At 51.0% G+C, this 16553-nt stretch overlaps 1 protein-coding gene across 4 annotated transcripts in view; it reads right to left on the bottom strand.

The window, feature by feature from the left end:
- Nucleotides 1-8916: 8916 nt before the first annotated feature.
- The window catches only part of Bcl11b (BCL11 transcription factor B), an 86881-nt gene continuing 79244 nt past the window's right edge, over nucleotides 8917-16553 (bottom strand). For all 4 annotated transcript variants that reach the window (XM_063241269.1, XM_063241268.1, XM_063241270.1 and 1 more), the window contains one exon: nucleotides 8917-15759. In XM_063241269.1, the coding sequence (XP_063097339.1) occupies nucleotides 13706-15759 (2054 nt within the window). In that variant the 3' untranslated portion in view covers nucleotides 8917-13705. The remainder of the gene's footprint in view (nucleotides 15760-16553) is intronic.

Here is a 16553-nt window from a genome sequence, read left to right as displayed (position 1 = left end):
AGAGCGAGACTGCCAGAGAGGAGAATCAGGAGGGGAGGAACCCAGGAGCGCTAGGTGGGAAGGAGGCAGGGGGACTCCCTGGGCTCTGCTGGACACTGAGGCGGCCACCGAGATCCACAGGAGCCCGAGCCTCTCAGTGTCAACCGGCAAGCGTGCTGGCCAGTGGGACAGTGCCTGCCAGTCTGTGTAGTTCAGCTGACTGTCCCTGCTCTGTGCCAGGCACTTGTACCTGCTGACTCACAGGCAAGGGCTCCCCACAGGGCTCAGAACACCCAGGGGGCAGAGACCCTGCAGAGGCCAGATCTGCTCCCACCCAGTGCCCAGCAGAGAGCCAGGTACCTCACAAAGGACTGTCCCCGATCTCCCCTCCCCCGCTCCATGCTGGACAACCTCCCCTCCCCCCCTTTGAGCAAGCCCCCCTCCCCCGGGGTTTCTCCCCTCCCTCCGCCACTCTGGCACGTGGCATTCTTCTTGCCAAAGATCTGGCTCAGGTGTAGCCGCCTGGCTGTTTTTCAGGATGATGTGATGGGAAGTCAGCTAGAAATATTCCAGAGTCTTCTGAGAAGTTCCAGAGTCTTCAGGTGAAGCAGGGAGGCACTACTGTTGCCCACATTTTACAGATGAGGAAACTGAGGCACAGAAGGGTCACAGAAGCAAAGAGGTTGAAGGGGACTCCAGCCCAGGACCTAGGAGAGGGGCTCTTGAAGGAACGTGCAATGGAGGCAGTGATTGGGCTGGAGGTGGACCCCACGGTCTGCGGGAGGCTCGGAGACCCCACAGCTAAAGGAGCCAGGTCCCCTGCACACCAGCCTGTGCAGCCCCAGGAGTTCCTGAGCTCCTGAGTCCTGCCATTGAGGCCTTTCCTTCCCTGCTGTCCTGGGAGGGACTTCGAGGGGCCAGCTGGCTCTTCCTGGGCTCTGTCACACTCTTGCCATCTCCACTGGGAAGACTCCTGCGTCCACACAGTCCTATCTGGAGAGAGCACACAGGGCACTGAGTCAGGGTGGATGTGCCCAGGGTGAGAAGACACTGCTTAGCTCAGGTGGAGGGATGTCCAAGCAGTAGGTTAAGAGTGACCTTGAACGACCTTGCCAAGGAGCTTGGAAGAGGAGGGGTGGGGATTCCCTCAGGATGGGCTGGCTGGGGGAGGGGCGAGATGTCCATGAAACAGCCTGCACGTCTCGGGGTACAGGGCCCATCTGAGGCGTGCCTGGCGGCAAAGGTGCTGGGCGGGGACTTGCTGTCACCCTGGGGGCTGCTGTTTCACCCACCCTTCGTTTTCCAACACCTAAAGGTGCCTCAGAGCCTCGACTCATGCACTGTGGCCCTCCCTGCCAGCGCACCAAGGGGACAGTTTTTCTTCCCCGTTTGCAGAGAAGAAACCAGAGCCAGAGGTGATGGGACCTATCCAGGTAACCCAGGGGCGGAGCTGGGGCCCCTGATGGGGCTGAGGGTTGCAAGTTAAGGTTCACTGGGTGCACGCCTGCAGCCCAGCCTGACTCTGCGCCAGCCAGCGCTTCCTGTCCCTCAGCCTGGGTCTCCTCAGGGCCTCCTCAGAGCCAGCCTTGGGGTGAGGTATAGATGAGAAGCCACAAGGCCCAAGAAAACTCCCTGCCTCCGAAACCCTGATTTGTGCTGAAACGCACACCTTACACCCTTCCCTGGACTTCCGCCTCACGACCTCTGAGTATCTGAGAATCTGCATCTCCACAAGGCACTTTTTCCCCTAGATAAAGTGTGCAAACTGCATGCTTTGCAGGAGCCTGTAGGGTTTTCAGGGGGGAGCAGGGCTCTGTTCAGGGACACTCTTCCTGAGTCCTGGGAGTGACCTAGAGTGGGACAGGGAGGGAGTAAATATGACCCTGGGAACATGCAGGGAGCTGGCCACCAGGAGCAAAGGCCCCAAAGGCGGTCAGGGTCACCATGCTGGAGAGGCACTCAGAGAGGGACAGCCAGCCAGGCTGAGGGACAGCGAGTGGCTCCCAGCTGCCAGGTCTTCCAGTCCCTCCCAAGAACTGGCCGCCTCCCCAGCTGTCAGGCATTTGGGGCTATGCCACATAGGTGTCCCCATAACTATGCCAGACAAGGCACACGTATGACAAGGGTCCGAGATGAAGCCCAACACCAAAAGAACAGAGGCAAGAGAGACACTCAGGTCCCTGGCTGAGTGTGCAGGATCACGTGGTGCTGGAAGGAGGAGCCAGAGAGGCTGCCGTGACCTGGGATGGGCTGGGGACTTTCCTGGAACATGGAGACCATAACTCAAAAAACAAAGAGGACAAATGATGGGCACCATCCATGTCCCCGTGGATGTCTCCATCTTCTTGTTTGATCTTCCAAAAGCTCAGTGGTGGAGAGACACTGGTGCCTATTTTACAGATGAAGAAACTGAGGCAGGAGAGTTACAGTCATGAGGTCCTCAGCTGGTAAGAGAGTGCTGCTCAACCTCGTGTCCGCTGCTAGTCATCCCCCTTCCTGCACTGAAGTTTCTCGGTGTTTCCAAACACACTGAGCAATGCACGTGATTCCCTTACAGCAGTGTCATTCAACAGCAGCTGATTTGTCATGGGCAGATGCTACAGGCCACCGAAGGAGGACACACACAATCATGCAACAGGAGTCCAGAAGAGCACACAGTGTGAGCAACCTCCTGTGCTGGCTTCTAGCAGTGCCAGGCTTTAGCTCCTCACTAATTGATCCACACTAAACATTCCCGATATTCAGGATGCTACCATGAAATCGCTGCTATGTTTAGATCTCAAATGTCTCCCAGGAGTCTCATGCATGTGGAAGGTGACTGGATCATGGGGTGCTGTGCTCATCAACGGATTAATTCATTCATGAGTTCATAGCTGAACGTGCTACTAGGAGACCGGGCCTGGTTGGAACAGGAAAGTCACTAGCACTGTGACTTCAGAGATCTCTCCCTTTCTCTAACTCTTTTTTTCTCTCTCAGCTGCCATGGGTTGAACAATTTCCCTTCACCGGATCTTTCCATCATGCATTTTTCTGCCTTGAAGCTATGGACTGGACCCACTGAAACCATAAACTAAAATAAACCTCTTCTTCTTACATTATGGGTATAAGGCATTTTGTCCCGGGGACAAGAAAGTTGACCATACACAACCATTATGCCCACTTCTACAGAGGAAAAAATTAATGCAAAATAAGGTTACATGATTAGTTTGAGATTCGCCAGCTTTTCTATGGCAAAGCCATGCAGCCAACAGATGTAGGTTCCATGTAGAGTGTCTACTGTTAGCGATCACACTGTACAGCTGCTTTGTGCCCATGGGTCCTTGAATTCTCTGAACAGCCCTGGGGGATCAGCACTGGCAGGGTTTAACTAGATGACACCCTAGCATCCTGCACCTAAGAGAACTCTCGAGTCCCTTCCCTGCCACCCCGCCCCACCCCGAGTCTTCACTCAGGCTGCTGAACAGCATTCAGCTTCCAGATCATTCTTGCTGCTTTTTCCTCCAGTCCCCACTCGATCCAGAGGCAAATCCTCACCCCGTTCACAGCAGCGATCCTGAATCCATCTCCACTTCTTCCCGTGTGAATCCGAAACACTGTCCTCTCTCCTTGGACAGCTCCTGCTCTTCCTCTTGCAGTGGCGATGCATTCTGTACCTGGAGTCCAAGTTGTCCTGACCTCACCTTTTACAGCGTCCCAGTGTTTCCCAAATGGATGTCATCTCACTTGCTTGTCTAACCCCATGGTACGGGGCCGTTGCTTACGTCCAGTTTTTGCTACCATAGAGACTGCCATGGTAAACATCTCTATGACTAATACTTTGACTGGATTACAGCTTCCTTGGATAATTTTCTAGAAGAGGACTTACTTCAAATTAAGCAGAAGAGACAAGATTGTTGCTATCATGATGAGGCTGGGTTGTGAGGTCAGGAAGGCGTTTCCACATGATTGAGGGGTGTCAGCACAGAAACTTTGCATCCTCCAAAGTCACCATTAGCTGCAGCAAATGGCTGCAAGAGACGGCCAGTTTCAGGGGAGACTGTGTCAGCCTCCTGGATTGTGTGAGTTGCAAAGGTGTGAGGGGCAGCTTCCTGCAGCCCTGGGCAAGGCAGGAGAGATACCTTCCTGGCACTGGTTTCCTGTGAGCACCTGCCAAGGGCACACATCTAGATCTGCCTGCCAAGCCAGGTTATTTGGAATCCTGGCATAGAAATGTTTTCTATCTTTTAAAAAGTTAACACTATCTCATGTAGAGTTTTCCTGTCTCTACCGAAGTACGGTGGATGGATGTAAAAATTCCATTAATAAACAAGCTTTTCTCTGTTCACTCTTTTATTGCTAAGTAGGCTGATTCTAAAATTTTACTATCATGTGTAGAATTTATCTATGAATAATAATCACCATGTCTATGCTTCCTTTTTCTCTTTGGCTACCAGGAATCTTAGACTGAAATTTGTGATTTAAATATAGCCAGGGCCTTCTTTCGTGGGGTCTATTTTTGCAAAGTGTGTATCTCGTACTTCGTCTTTTAATCAATCTGGTTCTGATGCTTTGCTGCTTATTTACGTTTTATCAGGTTTCCTATTGTCCTGATCAGCGCCTACAGAATGAGGAAGGGCATAATTCTTAATCAAGCATCTCATAAAATGCTGAAGTAAACACCTACTGGCACCTGGCTTTCCCTCTCTCTAGGAATCACTAATTAGTACATTTAGCATCGTTTTCAAGGCATCAACAGATCAAGCACACAGAGCGCCCTTCAGGGTGTACCAGGCCCTTGGTACACTCCACCAGAGCTTTCCAAGGGGAAGTGGGAACATGGTTGAAACACAGTACAGGTGAAAAAACTGAACCTTAATTCGTACTCCAACTAGAAGGGCTGGGCCACACTGAGTGTGGGAGGAAGGGGGGGTGGCCTGAGGGTCTCCTGTGGGACCCGCCTCTCGATTCCCTCCCTTCGCTTCCCAACCCATCACCTCTGCACAGTCACCTCCTTGGACGTGGAACAGGTGTCTTGGACACTCTTGATGTGTCCCTCGTGTCCAACAGCATGACTGCGCCTCCCCGCAGCTCCCTGTTTTGCTGAGGTGCTGGCAGAGCCTCACAAACTGCAGGGTGCATCTTGAGTCCTACAAGTCTTACGTGGCCTGGCCAGTGAGGAATAAACCAGCACTGTCACTGTCTCTTAAGGACTGGACAGTAAATGACCATTTACATCTTCTGAACAGGGCCCCTGGGATGTGTCCTAAAATAGACACCTTATTTGTAATTTTTTTCATTATAAAAGATCACAGAAACATAATTTCATTTTTATTATGGCCTGTGAGAAAAAAACTACAGTAAATAGAGGGAAGATGGGTGTGGTGGGGCCTTTTTCTCCTCTGAAATAAAGAACATGGACATATCCAACATCCTGCTGGACTTTATGCTCCTGGCCCACAGCCTTAGCCAAGACTGGTCCTGCCCTACCTTCCCAGCTAGCAGGAGCCACTCCAGGCCAGAAGCTGCAAAGCCTGGCCAAGAAGGGTGGGCTCCTGATAGGACTCCAGGAGAGAGAAGGAAATATGTGACTACATGGGTGGATAGATGACCTATCCTGTGTTCCTAGAAGATGGAAAAGTTTTATTTATCTTTAGCATCCCGTGATACAGCATGGATCTTTGGTAAATGTTTATTGAATGAATAAATTTATGGATGGGTGGGTAATTGAATAGATGGGATGGATGGATAATGGGTGGATAGATGGACAGACAGATGGATGGGTAATTGAATGGATGGATAATTGGATGGGTACATGGATGGATGGGTGCATGGATGGATAATTGGATGGATGCATGGATGGATAGATGGATATATAGATGAGTGGATTAATGGATGGGTGGATGGATGCTTGAATGGATAGATAGATGATAGATAGATAGATAGATAGATAGATAGATAGATAGATAGATAGGGTGGATGGATGGATGGATGGATAGATGGTTGGGTGGATGGATGGGTGAATGGATGGATGAGTGCATGGATGGATGGACGCATGGATGAATGGATGCATGGATGCCTGGATGCATGGATAAATGGGTGGATGGATGGATGCATGGATGATGAATAGATGCTTGGATGGATGGATAGATGAATGGATAGGTGAGTGGATGGATGGATGGATATATGGGTGGATGGATGGATGGATGCATTGATGGATGGATAGATGGATAGATGGATGGGTGGATGGGTGGATGGGTGGATGGATAGATGGGTGAATGGTTGGATGGATAGATGGTTGGATGGATGGGTGGATGGATGGATGAGTGCATGGATGGGTAGATGAATGGATGGATGATGCATGGATGGATGGATAGATGGGTGGATGGATGGATGGATGCATGGATGGATAGATGCTTGGATGGATAGATGGATGGATAGATGAATGGATAGGTGGATGGATGGATAGATGGATGGATAGTTTGGTGGATGGCCGTTTAAGGATTTCAGTCAGTCAGCCCTTGAGTTCTTTGGCTTCTTTATGGATTTAAGTGGGCTCTACTAACTCTCGTGCCTTATCCCGTATCATATCCCTTGGTCTTCATCCTCCTGGTGAATCTTTACTCAGTTTTCAAGGAACAGCACAGTTTCCCTAACTCTTCTCTCTGATTCCTTCTTCCTAGCCTCCATTACCACACCCTGCAATCTTGTTTTATATCACATTTCGCTCTTTAAGGCAAAGACCAAGCCAGAGATTTCCTTTTGTACCCAGTGCAGACATACAGCTAAGTCTTTGCTTTGAGAATTAAATTGACTTTCAAGTTCAACCTGTTTTAACTTCTTTCAAGGCCCCCGGTGGTCTGTAGTCAGAATCCTATAAAACTCTCTTGGAAATTATCCGCACAGGAAAAGAGTGACTAAGGCTTTACCTACACAGAGGAAAATCAGAATTTTCACCCTCCCTGACTTGAAAGTTCCTTGTAAGCATTATGTATTTCCATTACACTATCATGAAAAGTTTACTCTCCCAGTTTTATCTCCAATGTGAAGAGGGACACTTCCTGGTTTAGCTGCTGGACCTAGGGTTCAAATGGGGGGGGGGGGTAGGCCGCTGCCAGTGCAGAGCCCTGAACCACAACTGAGACAGCTTGGAAAGCATAGGGGCCGTGACTGACAGGGCAAAGGCTCCAATCCACTCTCGCTCTGACTTTCGTAACCCAATAGGAACTTTTCCTCCGTGAACTTCCTTCCATGTCTTGTTACTCCACATACAGAAAGTGTTGACACCAGGACCCACCCGTCTGCAGGCAAAAAGACTGGTTCCTTCCTGATTGTCTTAGCCCTTTATTTTACAGATTGGAGAAACTGAGGCCCAGAAAAGGGAAGGGACTCCCCCAAGTTTACAAGGCAAATTATCCCTGGCATTGGTAAGAGCTGAGTTATGCCTTTGCCCTACTGATAACCCCCAAATTTTGGCAGGCTGCAACCCTGAATGTCAGGTCTCCTTGGAGATAATTGAGTCATTGAAGCAATTGCTGGAACTTAGACTAGGGGTTTGTTCCTCCACCGTAAACTACGCCGAGTTTCCCAAACCAGCAGTGAGTCCCAGTCAGAATGAGAGCCTTTCTGACATTGCAATCTGGTCTCAGCCCAGTTTTCTGGGTTGGCTACACGAAAGCTCAATCACCTGTGTTTTTAAGTCAACTGAGGAAAAACCTGGAATAGAAGAGAATTTCTTCTGTGGGAACGTTTCCATGAGCACCTAAAAAGCAAGGCAGGTCTTCTCCTGAATAACTGTTGATTCTACTTGCAATGTTGGAATAAAACCCACTTCGCCCTGCCCAGTGGTGAGATATGGCCTTGGCAGAATGGTGGCAAATTTCAGGTGAGGACAGGACACAGAAGAGCATGCTCCCTGGTGTCTGGTCCTCTCAGTGGGCAGAACCCACAGAGAACCTCAGCAAGCATCGCTGCGATTTCCATTGTTCACAGCCTCCCTGCCAGTTTGGTACCTGATTCAAGGTGGGGCCCGTGGGAGCTTGCAGGAATAGTTTCAGTCCAAGTTCTCTGTCCCCAGAAGAACAGGATGGATGGGTGGATGGATGGATGGATGGATAATTCGATGGATGGGAAAGAACCCAGTCAATCGCTAGTCCCTTCATACTGAGGGTGGACTCTGGCTTTCACACCCATGGAAGACACCAAAGGTACATTTGTGCCTAAGTGGCTGGTAGAACCCTACAGAACATGGCCTTCTCCTATCCCCATCTTGCTGGTTGCTCTGGGCCCAGCGCTGGGAAGAACCAAATTAAAGGCCCTTTTGAAAGGTCTGACTCGGACCATCCTTAGGAAATTTGCTCAACATTGTTAATATCTAGCACATGGGGAAAGGAGTTCTGTGTAGTTCAGTTAAAATTCATGGCTGGCCAAAGACGCTACCTTCCAGTAACCTCCTTTCACATAAGGGGAACCCAAGGGTGCCTCCCAAGGGCACAGAGCCATTGTGACCCTCGAAGCAAGACCTACATGTCACTGACTCTGATTCCTGCACAGCTGATCAGGTGCTGAGGAAATTGTAGCCAGATTACGCCAGACCGGAGTCTTAAATCTCCAGCAGGGGCTCTTTTTTTTTTTTTTTTTCTTTTCTTTTCTAACCACTTGATTTAGCCGAAGAGTCCTCTGGATCACTTCAAAAATGCCAGTGGTGGGAGCCACCTCAGCTGCTGGCGGCGCTGGCCCTGGCACTGCCGAGATTATCTTCTAAGCTCCAAGGAGACTCCAGTGTGTGAGTCTCACCACTCTCTGGGGCAGGGAACTGTTGGGGTCCGGTGGTTTCCTTCCCTTCCCCCGCACACAGACTCACGGCTTTGGGTCAGCAGGAAAATGGAGAAAGACCTCCAGTTCACCCCTGGAAATAAGCTGTCCACTCCCCACCTTTAAAAGACACAGAAAAGGACAAGGTTTGGAGATCAAGTTAAATGTCCAATTTATTTTTATAACTTGAAACCAGAACAAACTTGGCTTTGAACAAGCGTACAAATGAAATGGCAGACACATGCTGAACTCAACATTGTGACATTAAGGGAAAAAAGAGGCCCCAAATCTTGTACAGAGAATAAAAGGAACAATAAATATTTTACTAAGCCATATTGAAATGACCTCCTGTCATCTCAACATTTTATCCATAATTAAAAAAAAAAAGTGCCTGTTTCTTAAACAGAGCACAAATACCAAGCAATAATAAATAGTTCCAAACTTGTAGTAAAAGACAAAACCTCCAAGTAAACAACAAAAGCTCATACAATAAGTAATAGAAAAGGTAATAAAAATATTTCGCCTTGCCAGTACAAATGCAAACAACTGAAATCAATGTAACTTTGCTTTGCAGGGCTGAGATACAAAGAGCACCAAAACACAGATTCGCCTGTGTTCAACCAAACCTCCGGCTGATGGACGGGCCGGGATGCAGGGCTGATTTCCTTACGTTTCACATTTTGCTTAAGAGTAATTCAGTCTCCTCTCCCCTTGAAAGACTCTCCAATGGCAAGTGGCAGGTTCCAATAGGGGGCAACTTTGGGCAAAGTTGTGGCAGTGTGGAACCCGGCCCCAGATTGGCTGGGTCACCCAGGCTAGAGCCCTCTCTCTGGGTCACCTGCTTCGGGGTGGATAATTTTTTTTAAACACAAAAGAGAAGCAAAATTCTCTTCTCTCTGCGGTCCACAGAGACACACAATCCTTGTGCTTTAGGATGGCTTAGTCCTGGCATTCTGGTGATTTTTGTGAGCTGGTGAGCGCTGGCCACCTGTGATAGCCGCAGGAGGACCACTGCGGGGCTCCAGAGCAGCTAACGGGCCGGGGCCAGGGCTGGGGCCGGGGCAAGGAAGGCAGCCCTGGTCCCGGGGTAGCAGGTAGGGACTATAAAACTCTGCTTTCTGACCCACGGCCCTGCCCCTTGCTTTTAACCTTGCAAAGATGAGCGGCAAGGGGGGAAGCGCCAACAGAAAAGCTCCCAGAAGAACGACTTCTGCATTTGGTAAAGAATTGCCTAGCAGGATGCTGGGTTAGACTTCCATAACCTGAAATAATGGTTTCTTACATTTCCTGAAATTAAAAAAATGGCTTCCTGATATAGGTATTTGTTAAAAATGCATTATTCCCTCATCCAAAAGACCACCACTTTTTCGTCTTAAAGCTACTTGGCTTTACAAAAAAAAAAAAAAAGGCAGGGCAGGAAGGACAGAAAGAGAGAGAAATAAACAGAAAAGAACAGAAAGAAGGCAGACAGAGGCTGGAGGATGCGGGGAAATGCAGAGGAAGGAGAGATGGATGGAAAGGCACCGAATTCATTCATCCCAGGCCTCGGCATTCGGAAACTGACGGCATGTAGGTTTCGGAGAGAAAAGCAGCAAAGTAGGGAAGAAAAACAGGCCAACGTGTCCGTGGGAGGGAAGGTTGGGTGCCGGCCCGGCTGGAAGGCGCCTGCACCGGCCCCGGCGGACCCTGCCGACCGACCGCCAGCGCCTTGCACTAGGGCTCGCTCGCGTGGTTCCCGTCTTCCCAAGGGACGAAAGCAGCTTGGTTTGCACTTCTCTCTGCCCCGAGGACAGAGGAGGGCGGCAGAGGTGGTGGTGACCGCCTCAGTGGCGACAGCAGAGAAGGAAGGGAACCTCGTCTCTCCTGCACCTGCCAGCTCACAGATGCCCTCTAAGAGGAAGGGAGGCCACCGTGGAAGGTGACCAAGGTCTTCACACAGACTGATTTTTCCGCTCAACACAAATACCGCGTTTCCCATCCAGTCTGCTGCGGCCCCTGCCAAGGCGCCCTGGGGCAAAGTTCGGGGCACTGAGCTCGAAGCCCAGCTCCAACAGTTCTTTGTGTAGGCCAATTCCGACAAAAATATATACAACTAAAATGGTTCGTGAACCAAATCACGCTGAACTGCTTCCTCCTGTCTTTTCTCAAAGGTTGTCAAACAACCCTTTTTTTTTCTCCTGTACAATAGGACTTAACATACAAATTTTTTTTGCAATATTTTATCCTGCCAAATTAAAAAAATATATTATGGCAGCCTGTTTGTTTTTGTTTTTTTTTTTCTTTTTATTTCCAAATTCACTAACAAAAAGGTACATTAAATCCCTTTAAAAGGGCAAGCTTACAGTTAAAAAATTACAAGCTCCAGTAAAAATACAGCAAGTGCCTACATCATATGAACCAACCAATATATCCATTCCAGAGGGAGGCGGGAGGAGAAAAATAAGTACAGGTCAGAAATGTGATTTTTTTTTTTTTCTGCAAAGCAATAACAATATTAAGCACTTTTTTCTACATACTTTTTCTACATGGTGTAGCAATCCCCTTTTAATCCCCAAATACAAGTTTCTATACATTTTTTTGAAATAAAAATTCAACACCCAAGGCAGAAAAAAATTTACTAAAACTCCGACTTTACAGTTACTGTGACAAGAACAAATTGATAGACCCACCATTTAAATTTTACTGCAACATTTTCAAGGAAAAAAAAGTTTTTTTTTTCTTTCTTGTTTTGTAAAATGCCCAGGCATTTTCAATGATTACAAATACTGGTCCACTTTTACAGTAATCAAGAAATTTTAATATATATAATATATACTAAAACCCCGTCACCAAAAGAAAACAATATACACGCAGCCTTTGTGGCATTTTTGTATAACCTATTAAGCAAACTTTGAAAAAAAAAAATGATCGCTCCAACACACATACACACAATTTTTTTGTTACCCTTGTATGTACCCAATACTGTAAACGTATTTTTAGGACAGAGTGCACTAAATTTAACTTTAGAAAAAATTAGTCGTTGCTCCTGAATTGTTTTTTTGTTTTGTTTTTTCATTTGATATCAACTTGTGTCACTTGAGTGTTAATTCAGCAGTAAATCACTTCCACTCCAATATCTAAGCAGCGTTGTCCCGAAAACAAAGGGGCTGAGGATAATTCAGCTAAAGGATGTCCACGGTTGTGCTGGGTTTAATTCTTCATTTGATTGGGTCTCATGTCCTCTATCTTCAACCAGGAATTTTTTTAATTAAAGAAAATGTGGCTTTGTTTGTGTCTAAAGAATGTACTTTCCTTGTTTACTTTTTTAAAAAGTCTTTTTATCTAAAAAAAAAAAAAAAGTTTTGCATTTGTCTCAAGAGACTCAGATAGGAAGATCAGTTTTCAAGGCACTCACATCAAATTGAATGGCAGTAGAAAAACTGTCCAATAAATTATTATTTTATTTTGTTCTTTATAGTGCCAGTATTGTGAATGCCACGCTTAGCAACACTGACACTCAATCTCAGCTGTCCCTTACAGTTTAACCCACCTCTGGGCCAAAGAGCAGATGCTGCAATTTCTTGTTTAGAAGCCATTTAATCTAAATGCAAACAAAAGCTTTAAAGTGCGGGTCAACAGAATTCAAATGTCTAATCCTAATAGTCCAACGTTTAGTACCTCGCAACCTAATCGGAGCAAAAAAAAAAAAAAAAAAAAAATGGGAAATAGTGCTGGGCACCTCCAGATGGGACTCTTCCCCCACTTCTCCAGGAAAAGGGAGCAGAAATTTGCAACGTTCCCCCTGTCTCTACAAGGTCACCAGTGTGCATGGCACAAGAGGACACTAACTTCAACGTTTTCCCATCAGGATGTCTATCTGCTTGAGAAGTAAATGGTCAATTACCAGGTGTAGCAACGTACACTTGGGAATCAGAGCGTGGGGTGAGAAAGAGAAGTGGTTAAGTCGGAAGCCTGGAGAACACCAGGGGATGTTTCCTTTCTGTGTCACTGCAGGCCACCACCACCTATCCAGTAATAAGTACCCTGGGCCCATGTAACGCAGCCGAATCTGCAGAGCGGGCGCTGGGGCCTCAACACACCACAAAAGGGCAATGCGTGCTGGTAACGCACACCTGTGTGCCCCTCCCAGCGCAGCCCGGAAACCGCGCTTGTGGTCCCTCCCCAATGCCCCCCACTGCAAGCTTCCCTTAATCCAATGCAACAGTTGAAACCAACACAGAAAAGGCCTCCATGACTGTCATCAGTGCTACATCTCCATTCCAATCCTGAAACAAAGTGCTACGATTTTTAAAGATTGTTATCCGCTGTACATCCACACCCCCCCTCAAAAAAAAAAAAAAAAAAAAAAAAAACCAAAGAAATGCATGCCACATTTTATTTTAGGACAAAAACAAAAACAAAAACCGAGGGGGGAAGGAATAAAAAAGTAAACAACTTTAAAAGTCATTTAAGTGTTGGCTTCTTCACAAGAAATTACACATGCTTAGCTTAAATTTCAAAAAAGCAGCACCCTCCCCCCGAAAAAAAATTATAATTTAAAAGATATGCTTCCCATCTACATTGCTTGCGAGTCATTGCTCAGACTACTGGGTGAAAAAAAAATGAAGAAGGGATGGATAGATACTCAACGAAATCTTTTAAAGGAACTTTAACAGAAAGAATAATAATAAAAAGTACCTGCACATGCCAAAAAAAATTACAAAACCCAATAAATACAGAAATTATTGCACAGTTAAAAGGCTCCACAATTTTTACTCCTTAATCAACCCTCAGGTTTCCATAGGACTTCGCAGACACAGGTTAGGTTGGGGTGCCGCCTGCCCTGGGCCCCGAGGACACGCAGGGGCGGGGCGCTCAGTGGCGGTGAGCGGAGGCAAGTCAGGTGCCCCTGTCCAGGCGCGCGCCGCGCCCGGCCCACGCCTGAGTGCGCGTGCACTTAGCTCCTCTCCGCCTGCTCGATTTTGACGTCGTTAGTTAGCAAGTGCTCACCGTGCCACTTTTTCATGTGTTTCTCCAGGGTGCTGTAGACGCTGAAGGGCATCTGGCAGATGTCGCAGCGGTACACCTCCTTGCCGATCTGCCCGTGCGTCTTCATGTGGCGCGTGAGCTTGCTGCTCTGCGCACACGCGTAGTTGCACAGCTCGCACTTGTAAGGCCGCTCGCCGGTGTGGCTCCGCCGGTGCACCGTCAGGTTGCTGCAGTTCTTGAACACCTTGCCGCAGTACTCGCACGTGTCGCTGCGCCGGCCCTCCTTGGAGCTCGGCCGGCCGGGGCCCGGGCCGCCCAGGTGCGGGGTGCTGCCCCCGCTGGCCGTGCCGCTGCGCCCCGACAGCCCGCCGTCCAGCAGGTCCCCGGGCGGCGTGGAGAAGCGCAGGCTGCCGTTCTCGGACGAGTGCTCGGAGGACGTGGCGAAGGGCGACTGGCGTGCGTCCGTGAAGCCCAGGAAGGGGTCCTTCATGAAGTGCCGCGACGCCGCGTAGCCCACGAGCCACTGCGAGTACACGTTCTCCGAGGGGATGAGCGCGGCGGGCGGCAGCTCCAGGTCCTTCTCCACCTTGATGCGCTTGCTGTTGTGCCCCGGGCTGGGCATGGGCGCGGGTTTGCGCGGGAAGAGGCCCGGGAAGGGCTCGGTGCCCGGCGCGAAGCCCCCGCCGCGCCCGTTAACCGCGCCGGCCGCGCCCGCGTCCCCGCAGCCCCCCGCGTCGTCATCGTCCACGCCCGCGTCCCCACCGCTGGCTGCGCGCTTCAAGAAGGCGCCCCGCTTCTGCTTGTCGGCCAGGAGCTCGCCGTACTGCGGGGGCAGCGCGCCCAGGCCCACGTTCTCCATGACCTTGCCCAGCACCAGCGCCTTCTCGTCGGCCAGCGCCTTGGCCGCGCTGCCCACGCCCACGCCCACGCCCCCCGGGCCGGTCACCACGCCACCGCCGTTCTCGCGGTTGCGGCTGAGCTCCGAGTCCATGCTGAAGCTGGACTCGGGCCGGCTCTCGTTCTCCAGCAGCAGCTCTTCTTCCTCCTCCTCCTCCTCCTCGTCCTCCTCCTCGGGCTCGTGGCCCAGCGAGGGGTCGCTCTCGTGGTGGCGGAAGTCGCCGTCCGCCGCCTTGAGGCCCTCGCCGGCCAGCTCGCTGGTGCCGGGCTCGGGGGAGCTGGCGGCCGAGAGCCCGTCGTCGGAGCGGCCTGCCAGCGAGCCCGCCTTGTGCATGTGCGTCTTCATGTGGCGCTTGAGCTTGCTCGCCTGCGAGCACGCGTGGTCGCACAGCTGGCACTTGTAGGGCTTCTCCCCCGTGTGGCTGCGCCGGTGCACGATGAGATTGCTCTGGAACTTGAAGGTCTTGCCGCAGAACTCGCACGACTTGCTCTTGGTGGGCGGCTGCGGCGGGGGCGTGCCGCCCGGGGGCATGGGGGGCAGCGGCGGCGTGCTGAGGAACGGGGACTTGGGGCTGGGCTGGAAGGGGTTCAGGAGCCGGTGCATAGGGTTGCCGCGGCCCGGAGACACGGGCGGCGGGGTGGCGCTGTTGCCCGCCAGCTCGCGGAGCCGCCGCGAGAAGTCCATGGCGGGCGAGTCGATGGCCATGGGGTTCAGGCGCATGACTCGGTCGAAGGCACTGGGGTGCTGGGCGACGAGCCCCATCTCCTCGGCGCTCAGACGGTGCGGGTCCAGGTGGTGTCGCGGCGGCGGGCTGAAGAGCGGCGGAGTCCCGGGCAGGCGACCCTCGCCGAAGCCCGGGTGGTCCCGCAGGATGGGGCCCGTCATGCGCAGCAGGTTGAAGGGGTTGCTGTCACCGAGGAAATTCATGAGCGGGGACTGCGCCACGGCCTCGGGCCCGAGCGGCGGCGGGATGGTGAGGCGCGGCGTGAGCGAGCTGCTGGCCGGCCCGGGCTCCAGGTAGATGCGGAAGCCGTGCGTGTTCTGCGCGTGCTGCAGCAGGAACCAGGCGCTGTTGAAGGGCTGCTTGCATGTTGTGCAAATGTAGCTGGAAGGCTCATCTTTACCTGGGGAGACAGACACACGGACAGAAAGGCAGAGAGAGCATAAGAAGGGGTGGCGGGGCGCGGGCACGCGGGGCCACAGACCAGGAGGCGCGTGGGCGTGGGGCCAGGCAGATGGGATCTGTCCAGGTGGCCTGGCCAAGGGGACCTGGGCTTCACTTTCCTTCTGCTGGCCTGGCTTGGCTGCCACATACATGCTGCTCCTTAGCTCGGGCCAGATGAGACCATGCGGGTGACAAGCCCAGACTCTACGAACAGCAATCACGAAGATCAGATTAACGACGGTCTGGGACCTCAGCCGCCTAGGCCAGGGCGCTCCTGACACTGAGACCCCAGTACTTCCCTGCCAGGTGAGGGGAGGGTTCTCCCGCTTCTGCAGGACCTCCACCATCTAGATGTCAGGAGCACCCCTCCTCAGGGGGGAAGACCCAAGGTGTCTCTTGACATCACCAAATGCCTGGCAGAGGCAGAGAATGTCGCCACCCCTCCGGCCTTGGGAACCAGTGGTGCAGAATAAAGTCTGGTTCAGGAAGCCCTAAGAACCACCAACTGTGTGGTCTTGAAAACTTCCTTCTTTTCCCTGGAAAGCTGTGACTGTGATTCCTCCGGAATGGCTACCGGAAAGCCCTCGTGTCATGCATGCCACTGTGCAGAAAGTGCCGTCCAACCAAACACAGATCTGCAGAACCGGAAACAAGAAATTTCCTACTCAGTGGAGACCCACTGCTGCGTGACAGCTGTCCCCACCCGGTGTCCTCATGCACAAACCCCCACCCGGCGCCCACCCAGCCAGTGTG

The sequence above is a fragment of the Cavia porcellus genome, unplaced genomic scaffold (genome assembly GCF_034190915.1).
Source record: "Cavia porcellus strain 051 isolate PalLab524CR breed Dunkin Hartley unplaced genomic scaffold, mCavPor4.1 scaffold_31, whole genome shotgun sequence".
NCBI classification, from domain to species: domain Eukaryota; kingdom Metazoa; phylum Chordata; class Mammalia; order Rodentia; family Caviidae; genus Cavia; species Cavia porcellus.
This window is presented reverse-complemented; position numbering and strand designations above follow the sequence as displayed.